The sequence below is a fragment of the Drosophila melanogaster genome, chromosome 3R, assembly GCF_000001215.4.
Source record: "Drosophila melanogaster chromosome 3R".
Taxonomy (NCBI): domain Eukaryota; kingdom Metazoa; phylum Arthropoda; class Insecta; order Diptera; family Drosophilidae; genus Drosophila; species Drosophila melanogaster.
In genome coordinates, this window is record NT_033777.3 from 27734396 (window position 1) to 27749842 (window position 15447).

At 45.4% G+C, this 15447-nt stretch overlaps 1 protein-coding gene across 2 annotated transcripts; it reads left to right on the forward strand.

Moving 5' to 3' along the window:
* Positions 1–2142: 2142 nt before the first annotated feature.
* On the forward strand, positions 2143–13971 carry Ets98B (Ets at 98B). 2 transcript variants are annotated; one of them, NM_079811.4, is made up of 5 exons: positions 2143–2738; positions 9356–10136; positions 10197–10357; positions 12018–12177; positions 12268–13971. In NM_079811.4, exons 1-5 carry the CDS (start codon positions 2697–2699, stop codon positions 12678–12680), a joined length of 1557 nt encoding a protein of 518 aa, NP_524535.2. In that variant the 5' UTR covers positions 2143–2696; the 3' UTR covers positions 12681–13971. The 2 variants fall into 2 exon arrangements, with proteins under 2 accessions (NP_524535.2, NP_001287570.1); NM_001300641.1 differs by lacking the exon at positions 2143–2738 and adding an exon at positions 8785–8904 and having other exon boundaries at positions 12268–13422.
* The last annotated feature ends 1476 nt before the right edge of the window (positions 13972–15447 follow it).

The following is a 15447-nucleotide window of genomic DNA, read 5'->3' on the forward strand; positions in this document are numbered from 1 at the left end:
ACAGCAGCCGCAGGTTATCCTTCAGCCACAGAATGTCCTGGCGTCCTCCTGTCTCCCCGACTGGCAGCTGATTTATCTTGCACCAGGCTGATTAAACGATGCTTTGCGGCGGCTTCGGTGACCCGATTAGCTTATCTTATCACACACTTTAGCAGTAGTTGAATTTAGGAACTTTAATATATCAAACTACCGTTTGATGAGAAGTGTTGGATATGTTTTTTTGAAAAATGTCATTACCGCTGACCGTGCAAATAAAATGACTTTTCACTGAGTTCCCCAGTTGAGGGGATAACTATCCCTAGCCGGTCAATCTAAGCAGGTGGCCCGCGGAGCTGTCCCAGCTTGCAGTTGGCGTCATTTCCCCATCGAACGCTCCTACACCCGCAGGGGCTGATTCAGCTGTTTGTCGCGGCCTTTGCGTGTCCTGCCACTTCAGCACGTTTCCCGGCCAATCCATCCAGCTGAGGCTGCCTGACGTGGATAATGCTGCCCCACCAGGAGCTGCCTCACCGTGGCTCTCGGCGGTTGCAGCTCACCATTAAGCACGCCGTTCCTTTGAGCCGGCTGTCCATCACGGAGCACCGCTGCCAGTGATGGGTGACCTGCCGCTCCGTACACAGGAATTAAAATCAGATACAAGAGCAGGGGGTGCTTTTAAAATAGTTCAAACTCTTTTCAGTCCATATTTTCTTTCATAGCTGATGTTAAAAGATAATAGCTAGCTAGGAACGCTTTGTTAAATATATATTTCTGCTGCATTAAGATTGCATTTCTTGAATGGTGTACTTTGTTTACAGGAGATTTTAAGTTCCATTTCCATTTATGGTCAAAGTGAATATATAAAAACATTTTCCGTGTAAGGAGCGGGAGTTTTCCAGAAGCCAAAGGCTGGTCGTTGTCCCCAGCTAAACGCGGAGGGGCCGGCATTTGGCATAATGATGGCCACCGGCGGGACTCGGGATGCCGTACTGAGCCGCCTCCTCCGCCGAGCAGCTGCGTCTGGTTTGCTGAGTGCCAATTGCTGTTGACATGCCTTTCATTTTAGGCGACAGCGCTTCCTGCTCAGCCAATTTAGCCCCGATGACCCACAATGGCGCATTTGTCAAGGTGGAATCATTTGGAGGGAGCCTGCAGGGGGGCGACATTAAATCCAGCACTCCTCGCTAATTTCTAACGTCCTTATTTTAATCCTTTCAGGCTGTGATTTGGACAAGAATAACATTTGTGGATCGAGTACAATCGCATGCTTAGCTTGTTAATCAAAACTCGAATGCCCTTTTATTTATTGCCGTAGTCTGAAAAAAACGCTATTATTATAAATCAAAAGATTCGTCATTTCATTATTTATTTCAATTTCTAATGTGTCGATAGCATACATTTTATGGGACTAAAACGAAATTTGCATTTAAATTAATTTGGCTTGGTAAAAAAATTTATTATGGTTAAAGGGTCCAAATGACAGGTTGAAATGAAAGTGATGCCAATTGTAAACAATTGCAAGCGATTTATTACATGTTTTGCTTTATGATTATTGATTATAAATAATTAATTGTGTAAGTAACTGATATGCATAGGTATATGAAAGTTGACTTTTGCAAAGGTACATGAACTGCAGGACTCTTTGAAAAAGGATTGAAGTTGGACTTCAGGCGACGTGGTCGTTCTTATGGGATGTCAAAAACTGTGAAATTGTCAATGGGCAATGAAATATAAATGCCAAATTAAATTGTATTTCGTCAGGACATTTCAGGAAATTTTCGTTGGCGACATCTTCGCGTCTTTTGCAACGGAAGCGGAAATTATAATGCCATCGACGTGCATCCAAACATTTTGACGTTTGTCTGAATGGCCCCAAAAACTCTTTTTAGGGGCGTGGCTGCGGGCCATTCAATCACGGTTGCAGTTGCAGTTGCCCCAGTTGCCTGCGTCACTTTATGCGAGCCAATAAATTTCAACTGGCTATCTAAGTATCTGGGTATGGGTATCTCGGTATCTGTACATTGATGGACCTTTGTTTGTCATCGATGTTGCGCTGATGGCTGAATGGCAAAGCTCTTGGCAAGAAAGAGGAGCTTAGCAACCAGTTTGGCGGCTCAAAAGCTCTGGGCATGAGGTAAGCAGAGCGATCGCAGCACGTACCGCTCACAGAATCGAGCGTGAAGACTTGGCGAACGGTCGACAAGCGGACCGAGCAATACATTCCAGTGCCAAACAGAGACAGCCAGAGAGACAGTGAAAGAGAAAGAGAGAGAGAGAGAGCAACAAGTTTGCCAGTGGAAATTTTAGTAACGAAATGCAGTGAATAGCCAGTGAATGCAACAAACTGGCTCAAAAGTCGAAAAAAAAAAAACAAAACAAACTCTCGAAAACAATTTAATAACCCCACTATGAACACCAAGGCCGAGGCAGTGAAACAAAACGCTGAGTGAATCTAGTTAAACATTTAAAATCAAAACCAAAACAGCAACAAGTGAAAGAGCCAGAAGGAGACGGCCACAGCGGTAGGCCGCGAGTGAGAACGAGACAGCGCACTGAATAGCAGCACCCGAGACTTTCGCATCTGACGATTCGAATTTTGCATGCCGAGAGATACAGCTACGCTAGAGCTGAAGCTGGAGCTACAGATACAGATACAGTAGCTAGAGCCTGTGAAAATATCTGCGAAATACCATAATTGTTTGTAGCGCAACTCAGAAATGGAGTACGAGAAAATGTTGTACATGCCAGCAGCCAGTGAGGTAAGACGCGATAATGTATCTCTGTATCCCTAGCTGCTTGAAAACATAGCTATAGCTATAGAACTACATACATAGCTGATAGCCGATAACCTTTCGCCCGCCATTATCATCGGGGGGCCACTTGTGTCGGAATATAGAGTATCTGTAGCTGTATCTGTCGCTTGGCAAATTATGCGCAGTTCGGTGGCAGTAAAGTTGCTTCTACGGCTTTTAATTAGCAGCGCATGGCATCTCGTGTAGGCGGCAAAAGTATCTTACGGTCTGCATCTTGCACTTGGCATCCCGCGAATGCGAATGCTGATGCGAATGCGTGTCACTGGGTGAGAGTAGCCCCAGTACCCAGTATACAGTACCCACTAAGTCAGCCAGTTACATTTTCGCATTTGTCTTTAATTACAATAACAGCAATAGCAATAGCAACAGCAATAGCAACAGCAACAGCAAAAGCGACAGCATCCAAAAGCAACTTTCAAAAGATGCTTTCATTTTGCAAGAAGTGATTCTAAATGATTGTCAACTATGGCACGACAACAAACAGTAGCACAAACGCCGAGTAAGAGCTGCCATGTCGGCCTGAACTGGCATTTCACTCGGAAAGTGCATTCCGATCCAGCAGATACTTTTTGTTGGACCTACTTAAGCTCCATTGGCTATGTACGCAAGTCTTTGACGTTTGTCGCTGCTGATGATGCTGCTGCCAGCATTGCAATAAAAGAAAATACGGAAAATGCCGTGGAAAAAAAAAACTTGTATTTACCATTTTTGATTGATTTGATGGAAATGTGTCTCCGCGCTTTTCCAATCGCTGACGCTGACACAGAAGCAAGTGGCTTGGAACAGCGCTTAGAAATGCACTGCAAGATTGCAAGATTGCCAGTCTGCCAGCAGCGGCAGCCACACTCATCTCTCATTATATTTATAGACATAATAAAATAAATACTACTGGCAACAATTATAAATGCAAGCCGCTTTCGCAGCTCAGCCACACTAAGCCGCGTCGAGACAAGACGAGTTGAGGAAAACTCGACATGACATAAATACTTCAACTTGTCAGGTTTTCTTTCCCTCAGCGCCAGGCCTTTCCATCGAGAATCCATCCATCGACAGTGGCATTTCTAAGTTCGCTCAGTCAAGGGCCATTTCCAAGCTATCCAATCCTATTCCATCCTGTCCAGAACGACTGGTTATCAATCAAACCGATTATACAATAATAATCACTTTTTGGGTGTGGCTCCCAACTTGGCCATTGTTGTGGCATATGCACTCAACGAAATTAGCTTTCCACGTTCCGAATGAAAATTCTATCAGCATTTCAGCTCTCTCATTTCACTCGTTTGTAACCGCGTCCTTTGAGACCCCGACAAATGGTAATTGTTCTTCTGCATTTTTGCATATTTTTTTTTTTGCAGTGTATTACTAAAATATTGCAGCCTGTGGTTGCGAGTCTTGTCTTGCGGCTTCAGCATTGAATCTCGCCTGGCTTTTATGCAAATTGAAATGAGTTGGCTTCGCAACGTCTTTTATACGGAATAATTGTCAGTGCGTGCAGCGCATAATGAGTGCAGAAGGGATTGGATTCGCAGGGTTTAGTGCCTAGACATAAGCGCATTCCTGCCCAGAATGTGGGTGTGGGATGGGCCAAGAGTCCAGTCTCCCAGCCTGCACTGGATGGCTCGTAAGTGCCACTTGTGCGGTGGGTGTGGGTGAGCCAGTGGGCGAGCGAGTGGGAGTGTGTCTGGATTGTCCATCAGAAGAGTGTCCAAGTAGTAATCGGGCGGGTTAATGTGCGGCATACTGAGAGGTAGAGATCTTCAGACCTGCCATCGAAGTGGGAGCTTTAATTAATTTGGTTAGCTGGTTAGTTGCTGGCTTTCCCAGGCCAGGGGACAAGACGACAAGCCGGAACATTCTGGGTCGTTACAGTTGTCAGACACTTGGCATATTAAGCAGGCTGCAAAGAATGCAGCATAATTGAAATGTTGCACCCATTTGAGATATTTATTAACCTTGCTGGCAGCCATTTATCTAGCATGAAATGTCGACAATTAAATGCAATGCAAATAGCGAAGAATGGCAAGCTGCAAGCAGAAAAGTTTTGCCCCGTCACGAAGTGGCTAAAACCAACACCAAACTGCAAACACTCACACAGACACGGTGACAAAAAGCTAGAGATACAGGGACAAAGATACAGAATAATGAGTGAAACAAACAGAAGGCAGCCAGTCGGGCGATGTAAAAATAAGCAGAAATAAGTCTTGTCTCTTTGACAGCTTAACCCACGCATCCGAGAACTGGTAGATGGTATATATGGTATATGGTAGATTGTACGTGGATGGATACCGCCGGGGGATTTGCCAGAGTATCTCTGTCTCTGTATCCATGTGTGTATGAGTGTGCCTATGCTGTGGACAGCGCACTTCAACATGGCCATAACCCCCTTGGCCCATCACCCATGGCTATATGCTATATGCTATATGGTATATCCGATCCCGAAGCGCGCGAATAAAGTGAACAATCATTAAACAAACAATTTGACTGAAGGAAAGGGTAGTGAGGAGTTCGGGGTCAGACTGACTTCGCTTGGCTCGGCTTGGCTTTTGCCAGCTCCATTGCCGTAATGCGATTAGAACAGATTACCTGACAATTGTCGCCGACTGAGAGCTGGAAGGCAAGTGAACACCTGAGGTTAGAACCGTGCGGCATTAGCATAGTTTGTTTATTTAGTTCAAAGATACATATAAATTAATTTAAATATCACCTGGCCATAACTCAGCGGCATGTCAGCACTCAAGGCCTCCAAAGCTGCACTTGCAACTGATTATATTTTTTTTGTTCGTTTTTTACTGGCCACGCTAAGAACGTATGGGGTACCCTTCACTCCAACCTTTTGTCTGCCTGCGATTCCGATTGCCCGACACCGATTCAGATTCAGATTCAGATTCAGATACATATTCCGATTCCGAGTACGATTCTGGCGTTGGGGCTGGATCTGGGGCCAACCAAGGTCTCCTTTGTCTATGGGCCTGGGCGCGCCCCGTGTAAGATCTGGTTAAATGGTTTTATACTTTATATTTTATATAGATCGGTCGTGAGTTCGCCTTAGGCGTTGGCCAGGCCATTCGTTCCATTTATTGTGGGGCTATGCGGCTTATAAGGCTGTGCGGGTACGACAATAAGCTGGCCAGATTGCTATCTGATCGCAGTTTTTAATAATGCTTTTGTCGTTTTTGTCTTAAAATGTAAACTTGATTTTATTATTAGGCAAAGCCAGCACAAGCGCACACAAATAAATATGCCACATTCTTGACAGTGGCTTCGACTTGTTCTAATGAATTTTATTCTGTTTGACTTTGGCTCTGAGCTTGAGTTAGCCACAAAAATCATAAAACTTGTTTTTCTGTTACTTTTTTTTTTTTTTTGTGTGGCCTCGGCCGGGCATTGGGGATGTGTATTTTCAATTTATTACTCTCTCTCTCTCCCCGGCACATTGCTCAAATATTATTGTTGCTAATTCGGCTAAGGGTTTTTCAATTTACTGGCCCTAAAAGGGAAATCAAATCTGCCACTGCATTTGACAGCGCCTCAAAATGTTTGCTTTTAACATGGTCTTCATATCTTTGATTTCAGATTTCGGATTTCGGATTTCCGATTTCCACATCGCCATTGATGGCTGTGCTCCGATTTGATTTTGTTTTGTCTTTTGTTTGGTCATTCGGGCGTTTTCTTTTGTTTATACTGGAAAATGAATTTTTATCAGCCTGTTGGAATTTTAATAAATTCGGCATATTCGATTTATTTGATCGTCGGTCTGTCTGCCCGTTTGAAATGAGTCAGCTTTGAAGTTATGGCATTTCGGATGCTCGAAATTGCTATAATTTAATTGGAATTCAATTCTTTTGGTGTCGGTGCGTGTCAGTCGACATGTGAGTTCCTGACCATCGGCTCTGAATATCCGATTTTGTTGCATTACTCATTGTTCGTGTTCATCGATTAGAGTTGTCATCGAAACGATTTGAGTACTGAGTACTAATGTATCCTGTTCGTGGACAATTGGAAAGTCCAGAACTTATCATATTTCCCTTTTCACAACAGCATTGCGCAGTACTTTACTAAACGATACAATACGGCGCCCACACTCCAAGTCGTATCAATTTGGTGCCTTTGTAAATGGCTTTAAAAATAGAATTGCCGGCTAAATGTGTGTACAATGGCGCTGTGGTTTTTCTAAAAATACAATCCGCACCTGACACCCACTTGGCAGAGCCGTTACAAATCCTAATTGCTGCCGGGCCCATTGTTTCCATGTCCCGCCTTTGACACCAAACGCTTGGTGATCGATAACAAGCGAAAAACAAGCCGAAATCAACAATCTTATGACGTAGATGGGTGCGGGTGCCAATGGTAACTCGACATATCAATATGGCAGCACATGTATATCGCAGCAATTCGGAGATATTCTCTTCCCCGATCCCCTCCAGCTTCGTTCCAAACAAAAGCGTCTATTGACAGCCGCCCCATGTCCGACACGCCAATGAAATATTACCGGTCAAAAGCGTTTGGCCACAAAAAGCCTTTTGTTCGCATCTTTCTCTGCGGCACTGGGAACTCCGATTCTGTCAGAATTGCTGAGTTCTGAGCTGCGAGCTTGTTTTCTCGATTTTTGTAGAACGAGATTTAATTAAAATTTACGAGTACACCACATGATTCAGATCGCCGAGGTCTTTGTTGTTTGGAGCAAAGCAGCAGGAAATCCATATACTGGAATAACCCGAGTGATCTAATTCGCCCAGCTGCGAGGATGTGGGTTTGTCTAAGGGTAGGAGAATATGACACAGCGAATAAATCAAAGTCTGAGTACAAAATATGCAAATTCTGTCCGCTTTTATTGGACCCCCCCCCCATGTGGGAATATTTATTAGCATTATTTTGCATTAACTATTTAGAGAGTCTTTCCCTCGAGCATTAAGTTCCAGACCTATTTTTTTCGTTTTGAAAATTTATGAGGGTGGTCAGTTAATGGCCATAAAATGTAATGTAAGTATAGCTTATATTTTCGATCACATTTAGTAGAAGCCGAGTGTAGTAACTAGTTGACATTTTGCAGGCTGTCTGGTCCTTAATGGTCCATAAATGGCGCGTAGCAGCTCAATTTATTATGCAGTTTTTGTCCGGCAATCACCATCTTTTTTATGGCCATTCGACTGAGTCATTGACTGCAGCTGCTGAATCATGTCCTAAGTTTTCCTTGGTACTTCGATTCTATGTGACTTCAATCCCAGCTCGGGGATTCGGGTGAAGTACACGGCTGGAATATCGCTCTAATAATATGCAGATTACGCAAGGTAATCACCGAGTGGTGCGGCGAAATCGAAATGTTTGTGCTGGCAATTAGCGGGCAGGCGAGAAAAGCGAACTGAAATCACTCATACGCCCCGTTGTCGAACAATTAAAACACAGAAATTGTAATAACATCGTGACTAGTTAGAATTATGGCGTCGTCAAGCGCAGCCAATAATATTGCTGCCCACCGCCTCCCCGATTTCTGATAGCTAAAAGCACTACTCGGAAAATCCAGTATGAGCTGTTTTTTATAATAATAAGCGCACAGCGCATAGCCATATTGACTATCGGCCCCCTTCTCCCTGGGGCCACCACAAATCTGGCTGCATTGCTTAATGAAAAACCAGTTTCTCGGAGGTAAAAATTGGTATCGCATTCGGGCCATATTAGCATTGCCTTCTTTTATGACGCTACCGTGCAAATAAATAAATAAAACTGAAAAAAAGGCAAATGAATTGCTAGCTCAGACAGCGGATTGTGGGAGGGATGGGATTTGTGAAGCCCAGAGCTCAGAGAACGCTTTGATTTTGATCTAGTCATTGTTTGGCCGCTCGAAAAAAGTACACACCCCCTCGTCTAGGGGCATTTGGGTTTTTTTTTTTCTTCTCGCAGCTGCCTTCTGTGGCGTCACTAGTCGCAAATCGCAAACTTGATAAATGAGAAAATCAATGCCACTCCGAGCTTAGTAAGCCTCTTGCTCTTGTCTCGTCGGCTTCGCTTCCAGTGCCACCGCCATCGGTGGATAACTAAGGTTAAGCTCAGTTCCAAACTCAATCAGAACCGAATCAGTAGCGAATCAGATCCGAAAATTTCCATACCTTGTCAGGTAGGTGCTGCGAGTACGAATTAGAAAGGCGTCCGCACATACGCAAAAATCCAGGTGGAATCGAAGAAATAAAACTAATTAACTTTCATGGGCGTGATAATGAAGACAGGTGGCCGCAATTCCACATCTCAGATCGCCGGATAATTAGTGAATTCCCGGCAAGATGGCGACAGCAAAGTTTTGATTTTCAATTAGCAGCCTGGCCCTCTTTTTTTTTGGGTAACTTTTGTTCTTGCACTTAGAGAAAATAAATAGAATCGTGACCAATGGGTAAAACATTTGCAGAGATACATATTAAAGCCTATTTTTTTGTAAAGTAAACATCTTACACAAAAGATGAAGGATCACTTAGAGATTTTTAAAATCTATTTTTAATACAAAATTAGGATAGCTTCTACATATTTGTTACTGTGTATTTATCTTTGGCACAACTTTCTTTCCATCTCTCCAGATGCCTCACAGTCCGCAGCTGAAGCCACATCAGTTCCAGGCCCACACGCCGACGGATCAGTACTCATCCTATGCGGACAACTTCGACCTGTCGCTGCTGCCGCAGGAGTCCGCATCCATTCCCACCACAGTCTTCCAGTACAACGCCCCCCAGATCAAGGTCGAGTGCGCCTGGGATAGCCAGCCCATCCAGCAGCAACAGCAGCCCACTGCGCCCTATACCAACCCCTCCAGCCACCAGCTGATTCCTCCGCCCGCCTATCCCCACAGTGCCTATCCCTCTCCGCAATCCAGTCCGCTGCAGTCGGAGTTCGCTGCCTATGGGCTTGGCAGATTTGGCGGTAGCTACGACAGTCTGAACAGCCCATCGCCCTCGCTGGAGGCGGTTAGCATCAAGCAGGAGCTGCACATCCTGCCACCCTCTCCGCCGGAGTCCAACTGCGAGACGCCATCACCCAGATCCTCCTGCGGGGAGAGCATCAAGGCCGAGCCCTTGGATGCGGACATCGAGAGCCTCATCGATCTGAACTCTCTGCTGCAGCAGCAGAGTCTACAAAGCCCACAGAATCTGCAGGACACCAAGCCCGATCACCAGCTACTGCGGGAGTGCCTCGAAGACACCAGCTTCCAGAAGCGCCACAATCTGAAGCCTCTGGCTCTGGAATCCTTCATCGGAGGCTTGGCCGAAGTGCGCGGCGACTTTGAGCCCGTCATTTCACTGGCCCTAGAGCATGCCAAACGAGAGGCGGACGCCATCTGCGCGGAGCTGCAAATATCGCAGGGTGAGTGGGGAGTACACGAGTCCTTCGAAAAGTATACTATAACCTGAATGGTTCCTGCAGATCCCAATGGCTGGTCGCCCGCCCAGGTACACGCATGGCTCCGATCCACCTTGGCCCAGTTCAGATTGCCGCCGGTGGCCGATTTGGAGCTGCACTTCTGCGAAAACGGAGCCGCACTGGCATTACTCAGCGAGGAGGAATTCGTGCGCCGACTACCAGAGGTGAGTCCGAAAGTCAATCACAGACTTTATTGAAGAGGTGTCACAGAAATCTCTAGGGGTTTTCCACTTGACTGGCAAAAGTCTTGGAATTCCATCTGTTAATATTTCATTGCTTCCATCGAGTTATAAAGAGGGGGCGCCAAGAAATGTATTTTTAGCCTTATAATGTGTGAACTGGTTTGATTTAATGGGAGCCACTAGATACTTCACATATTATAAGCCGTTTTGTTAACGAAAGTACATTGGAGAGTTTAAAGTTCTAAACTTAAACAACGGGTTTTAAATTATCAAATCGAAGAAAGACGTAAATGCAAATTTTAAGTGGCCAAAATAAATTTTATATTAAACAAGTCACTTGGTCAAATTTCAAAAAAAGATGACACATAAAAAAGATTCCACTCAATGGACACACGGTTTGTTGAAGAAGGTAATTTCAAAATTCCACGAAAATAGAAGAAACCTCTGATTAGGAATTGTGTTGAAATGTAGGCAGGCCATAAGAAGTGTGACTCAAAATCACACGTATGACTTAACTGGGCGAGTGCCAAAATAGTTGGGCATATTACAAAATCGATCAGCACAAAGCAACGGGCCAATAGCCCATGGCATATAAAACAATAACACAATGCAAATGCCAATAGCAAAGAGCCAATATGCGGAGAGGCCCAATCAATGCGATTGAATTGAATTTCGCGTACGGGTCGAATTGCAATGGAAATGGCTAACAACATAAACAACAAAACCAACGAAGAGCAAAACAAAACGAAACGATACCAAACGATACGATACGAAAACTAAAACGAAACAAGTTTCGTAACTGGCGTTGACGTCATGGCTGCCAGCCAGATCGGCTTACAGGCCCATTCGGAATCAGAAATCAGAAAGCAAAACGCAAAACTAAAGAGCCAGAGCTCGGTCCTCAAAATCAAAAACTTGAAACCTGTTGCCAGCAATTAGGCAGAGCTGGCGGCTGGGCATCTATCTAAACTACTCCACATCCACATCCACAACCCATTCCCATTACCATCCAGCGAGCATGTGCTCTCGGCTCGTCGAGAGTTTTGCCAAAAATATATCAATGATTACATTCGCCTAGGCTTGTTAGGTGCTGCTTTTGCTTTTGGCGCTGCTTGGACTTTGGCAATCGCAGAGAGTGCAGTGAGAAAGGCAGAAAACAAAAGACTTAGGCGACGAACGCGCACGACAACGAAATCGGAGAGCAGTCTGTCGCCAAAGAAACCAAAATTAGTAACCGTGGTCATGGCTGTAAAGGTGAAAGAATGTGTGAAGGTTGTTTGGTGAAACTGCAGCACTTGGACGGATGATTACGAGCCATCGTCGCGGCTGGGGAGGGGGTAGAAGAGGGGCACGAGCGGGACTGGCAGCACTCGAACTGAGCCAACGACCAGCAACGACATTGCAAGGTGAAAGTAAGTCGTCGCCGTTGTCTCTGGTTGTTGCTGCCACTACATACTAAGAGCACCAATACTTCTTCTGCTGCTGCTGTCGGTGCAGCCTTTGCACCATGGAGACTGCACATAATTTATGCACTTGGATAGCCCAAGAATTTCCAATTGATATGCCGTCTAGATTGCGATCTGGCCAAGGATTAAGGCTTTGTACCCATTCGAAATGTCTCACTTTCGCCTCTCTTTTGCAGAGCGGCAGCACGCTGCACGCCCAGTTGGAAATTTGGAAGATGGCCTACGCGGACCAGCCCGCTCATCAGCAGCATTCCCAGCAGTCTGCGAGCACTGATCACTGGCCAGCAAGCTATGCGATGCCCCATTTGGACCTGGACTACAACGAGGACAGCGAAGGTGAGTTCGATCAGGCGAATACTATTTGCATAGACTTCAAATTGATTTGATCTTGGAAGTTTGACTGACTCGAATATTCCTCTTCTACAGATGACGACGACATGGAAGCAGATGCACAAGTTGCACCCCTGAACGGCAGTACCACTTCACCGCCCGCTACCAACGCTTCCAACGGCGGTACGGCGACAGTAAAACGACCGAATGGTGGACGGACCGGCGGTGGGGGCTCCCACATCCACCTGTGGCAGTTCCTCAAGGAGCTGCTGGCTTCGCCCCAGGTGAACGGCACAGCCATCCGGTGGATCGACCGAAGCAAGGGCATCTTCAAGATCGAGGACTCGGTGAGGGTGGCCAAGCTGTGGGGTCGGCGCAAGAACCGACCGGCGATGAACTATGATAAGTTGTCCCGCTCCATCAGGCAGTACTACAAGAAGGGAATCATGAAGAAGACGGAGAGGTCACAGCGGCTGGTCTACCAGTTCTGCCATCCCTACAGCCAGTAGTTTAGATTACAGGCCAGTTATTTATTGCTAGTTATAAGTGGCACACCTGACCGACCCACCTGATCCAAGATTCCAGATCCCAGATCCGATCCGATCCAATCGATCCGCTGACTATTCTCGACTAGCCTTGTGGGCCTAGCGAGCATTAGTTTTAGTCCTTGTACATAACCACTCACAATCTTGTTAGGCACGAAGGTAAGTTCGTGCATCGATTAAGTTTGGCCCTAGACTAAGGTAAAATCCGCGTCCGCTGGCGAAGGTAAGTTCGCCGTGGCAGGGTTTTAAGTGACCCCCAGTTTCACCGCAATCGATCGTAGATCTAACTCTGATCCCGCACTGCAGCTGGTCATTCGGCTGCATCTGCGCATGTTTGACTTACCGGCGACATCTTTATTCAACTGCTGTCGGTCCACGCGAAGGATAATGGCTCAACAGGTGGATGTCCGGTGACTGGAGTGCATCCTGGAGCTGGACCGCCATTAGTAGTCCGAGGCGAAATTGGCCTGAAGGTCTCAGTGTCCAGAGCACTCAAAGCAAACAGTTACAATCGAAGGACTAACCTGACTTGAGCATCCTTCGCTGGCAGCATGAAGGTGTCGAGGTAATTTTAGGAACCATATATCTATGATATATCAAAAGTAAGTTCTATGAACAACTTAATAAGCGAACAAATGTTAAATAGTAGTTGTAAGGCTCGATTAGCCGTAGGTTTTCTTGAAAGTTTTTTCTCTTCCCCTCAACGAAAAAAAAAAAAAAGTTAAAAATCTTTCGACCTCGTCCGATTATGCTATATATCTCATAACTTTATCAATTATTTATTCTTTACCGGGTGGCGGTTCAATTTAGACGTATTTCGTTTCAACTTATTTTGATTATACGCAATTAGCATAATTCGTGCATAATTTTCTCTAGTTTCGTTTATGTGACGGGTAGCGAGTTTAAGTTAATTTTAATATTTATTCGCTGGCCCAGCCGAGCGGTGAAATTATGGAAAGTCAATTAGTTTTGCTGCTATTTGCATTAGCATTAATGCAGGCGCTTTAATTGAATAATGCAACGGCCAATTGGCTGCTTGGCTTATTTTGTTAACCAAATAGACCAGTTACCGTTTATAAAAATATTTATACGCATATTCCACACCTAATTAGGACATTGCCGCCTGCCGCCTGCCTGGCAACTAGATTTATGCACTTTACACTTTTTACGACACACCAATTATTTATTTATTTATTCAACTAACATATTGTCATGCTACACTATCCGATACGATAACGAAATAAAAATCACTGCTAAAAAACAATCGCCAATTACGCCTATATTTACACTAAATCAGTGCGGGGATTTCGCAGCGATAGTGCAACTGAAATGGAAATTAAAATTGAAACTGAAATGGAAACTGAACGTGAAACCCATGGTACTTTTGCAGTAATCGGAGGCGCAGCCCTTGTGCAGTCAGCAAAACATTTTAGATTGCCCTGTCAGTTGCTCGCTGCATTCGTGTGTGACCGATGTGATTTTCAATCAGCGAAAACTATTCCGCGCCGGGGAAAATCATCGATGTTTTCCGAGAATAGATACATACATATATATACACCTCCGTTCGAATGCATGCCAAATCGGGATGCGGATTATCGTGGCCCCATATTAAGTCGCCAGCGCGATGCTGCCGATGCCTTTGCCGAGATTAATTTAATGCGCCCGAATGGGTTTATCGTCTTTGTTGTCCCGCAACTCCGGTGCCATCTCCTTCTTCATTTAAATACTAAATCGCATTAAGTGCCATCAAGTGGAAAATTCCCAAAAGCAATAAATTCATTCCATCCATTCCCTCAGCAGCCAGCCCGCTCTCACTTTTCGAGTGAAAGCTGCGCGCTCTCGACAATATTTGCATTATCCCGGCGATGGGCGAGCTGTTTATCCTGAGCCGGCAGAAGGCGGAAGGCAGCCGGCTGACTTGGCTTTCTCTTTGTCTTTCGGGTGTTGAGCCTGAGCCAGGGCCTGGGCCTTATCCTGGTCCTCATCATATTTCCACCGCCTTGGCATACCCATCTAGCCGGGGACAAAAACTACAAAGACAAATATTTAATTGAATTAGTGCAGCAAGCGTTAAGCTGACGCAGACATTGTTGCAAGGACACGCCCATGCCGAGTCTTAAATTTGAATTTCGAGTTTGATTCATCAACAGGTTCGTTACCGCTCGCAGGCTTAAGATATACGGCAAATTGGGATTTGGCCCGCCTTCCTGCCGTAAACGTTATCCTTCCTTGCTTCCTTTTTCCCTTTTCTTCAGCTGCTCACTCACCGCCAACCATTCTTATGTTAATTTGTCAATTCCAGAAGGCCCAGAACCAGCCATTCAGACACCCATCCACCCAGCCAGCCAGCCATTTTCTACATATTTTGATAATTACGACTCGGCTGTCAATTGACCCGGCCCCGCCCAGTTAGTTAGCCCTTTTTTAAGCCTCGGCCCTTTTGAGCCCGTCAATTTACCGTTTAAAAATAGCCACCAGCCCACAGGACCCGCCCCAAAATCCTGGGCTCGTAAATGGAGACATTTTGCGCGCATTGTTGAGCTCGGGGCTCGAGTTTTCCGACGGCACCTTTAATTAGCATAATTGGTGACATTGAAGCGGGACGCGGGCGGTGCCATCAAAGCATTATGAATGTGCTCAAAAGCCAAGCCGCAGTGGCATAAAAATATTCGCTGCTAATTAAATGTCGGGCCTAATCAATTATGAACTCAACCCCCATTCCGCTGGCCAG

What these genes read in the sequence shown, in the direction of transcription:
- Ets98B (NM_079811.4), top strand. Translation starts at nt 2,697, where the DNA reads ATGGAGTACGAGAAAATGTTGTACATGCCAGCAGCCAGTGAG. An exon ending in GGAGCTGCAAATATCGCAGG is followed by an intron (nt 10,137 to 10,196) that starts GTGAGTGGGGAG and finishes TGGTTCCTGCAG; the next exon opens with ATCCCAATGGCTGGTCGCCC. An exon ending in CTACAACGAGGACAGCGAAG is followed by an intron (nt 12,178 to 12,267) that starts GTGAGTTCGATC and finishes CCTCTTCTACAG; the next exon opens with ATGACGACGACATGGAAGCA.